This window comes from Limulus polyphemus, unplaced genomic scaffold (genome assembly GCF_000517525.1).
Source record: "Limulus polyphemus unplaced genomic scaffold, Limulus_polyphemus-2.1.2 Scaffold212, whole genome shotgun sequence".
NCBI lineage: Eukaryota > Metazoa > Arthropoda > Merostomata > Xiphosura > Limulidae > Limulus > Limulus polyphemus.
In genome coordinates this window covers 162,142-164,223 of record NW_013665822.1, presented here as the reverse complement: position 1 = coordinate 164,223, position 2,082 = coordinate 162,142, and the positions used below count along the sequence as shown (strand labels likewise).

The 2,082-nt window shown below is 36.0% G+C and overlaps 1 protein-coding gene across 1 annotated transcript in view; it reads right to left on the bottom strand.

Annotated features, from left to right (window-relative positions):
* Positions 1-2,082, bottom strand: part of LOC106478445 (mucin-5AC-like) — a 51,597-nt gene that overhangs the window by 13,297 nt on the left and 36,218 nt on the right. Inside the window, exon 6 of the mRNA XM_013938986.2 lies at positions 462-586. Coding sequence (XP_013794440.1) covers positions 462-586 — 125 coding nt within the window. The remainder of the gene's footprint in view (positions 1-461; positions 587-2,082) is intronic.

Below are 2,082 nucleotides of genomic sequence, written 5' to 3'. Positions count from 1 at the left end.
CACCATTGTTCTACGGAACCAGGACCTTAGTTGTAGCAAATAAAGTGTCATATTAGTTGGTTACAGTAGCACCATTGTTCTACGGAACCAGGACTTTAGTTGTAGCAAATAAAGTGTCATATTAGTTGGTTACAGTAGCACCATTGTTCTACGGAACCAGGACTTTAGTTGTAGCAAATAAAGTGTCATATTAGTTGGTTAAAGTAGCACCATTGTTCTACGGAACCAGGACCTTAGTTGTAGCAAATAAAGTGTCATGTTAGTTGGTTAAAGTAACAGTATTGTTCTACGGAACCAGGACTTTAGTTGTAGCAAATAAAGTGTCATATTAGGTTGGTTACAGTAGCGCCATTGTTCTACGGAACCAGGACCTTAGTTGTAGCAAATAAAGTGTCATATTAGTTGGTTAAAGTAACACTGTTGTTCCGTTGAAAGAGAATAGGTGTATGAAGTCGACTTACTTGTTTATAGTTGCAACATCGAAACCTTTATCAATGTAATCTTTCCCAGCAGGCACTGCGACAGACAAGATTAGCTTATCTTTTCCAGCAGGTGTTCTTTCAGCATCAAAGGCTTCACGAGTTTCCTGTAATTAAAATTCAAATGTATAACGATAAGTCTTTTGTTATTTTGTTCTGGAATTGCAGAAAAACGGCTTATCAAAACAAACAAACCAAAAAAAAAACCCCCATGAAACTGGACAAAGAAAGATAACTTCATAGAACAGAATTTCGTTGTTTAAAACTCTGACGTTTAACATATGAGCCTAGAAAAATTGCAATAGAGAATCTATCATTTTATTTTCACATACAAAAAAAATGATATTTCGTCTTGAATTAGAAGTTGAAATTAAGCTTCTCAGTCTAAATGAAGATTGAATAGACAATTACGGTTAAGAGAAACAGCCATACAATACTCAGTACTCTCCAAAAGTAAACAGAAAGTGAAAACAACTTTTAGGAGCGTGAAGAAACGTACTTTAGAAAGGTATACGTCCACAGATTTTCTGTACACCTGTTACTTTAAGTAGATATGAGGGGAGCATTTTTATTAAAATCACCCCATCACGCTTTGGTTCTTAGTTTGTAAACTTACTAAATACACCAATGATGCTTTAATAAAGGGTGATGACCGTAAATGGTATGGCTTTAGCTTTTGAAACACCATATTAAGTCATTAATAAAACCTATTACTCCACAGTGAGTCTTAAATATTTCTATCCTGGTCCGGCACGGCCAGGTGGTTAGGGCCCTCGACTCGCAATCTGCGGGTTCGAATCCCCGTCACACCAACCATGTTCGCCCTTTCAGCCGTGGGGGCGTTATAATGTTTCGGTCAATCCCTCGTGTAGCTTGGCGCGAAATTCATAACAAACAAACATTTTTATCCTATGATGTTTTGTTTCAAAATTATTAACACGACTTTGATCTTTAAGATTGAAAAGAATGGAACTCGATAACATTAAACATGTATACATATGCGTAGGTTAAATATTGGTATTGATTTTCGAAAGTTATAATAAAGATCGTTAGCATGTGCTGTGATACTGACCCCTGGCGTCTCTCACCGTTTCATCTGCAGATGGTAACGACTTTATTACTTAATCCTAAGTCAATATTTGTTTTACCAAACGTGAACTTTGTACAGGAATATTTTTTAAGACTATAAATGTGAGAAACTGAATGCATCGCTTCTATGTTTTACTCATGGATACTTAAAAAACCAACAACCGAGAAACATTCTAGACCTATTAAAACTAAGACTATAACTAAGGCCTTTCAGAAGTTTAGGGTATACCTAAGACTTTCCGACATTATTAGATATATTTATGGTCTTTCGGCACTGTAGGATATAGCTAAGGCCTTTCATAAACTATGGGTCTACTTAATATCTTTCGGCACAATGGTATGTGACAAGACCTTCCAGCACTATAGGGTATAGCTAAGGGGTAGCAGTGCTATGGGTACAACATAAAATATATTAACTAAGGTTACTGACTGCTGTATATTCATTTAATTATGGGCCATACGGTAATGTCAATATTATTCCATTATTTTCTCTGTGATCGAAAGAGAACCTTTG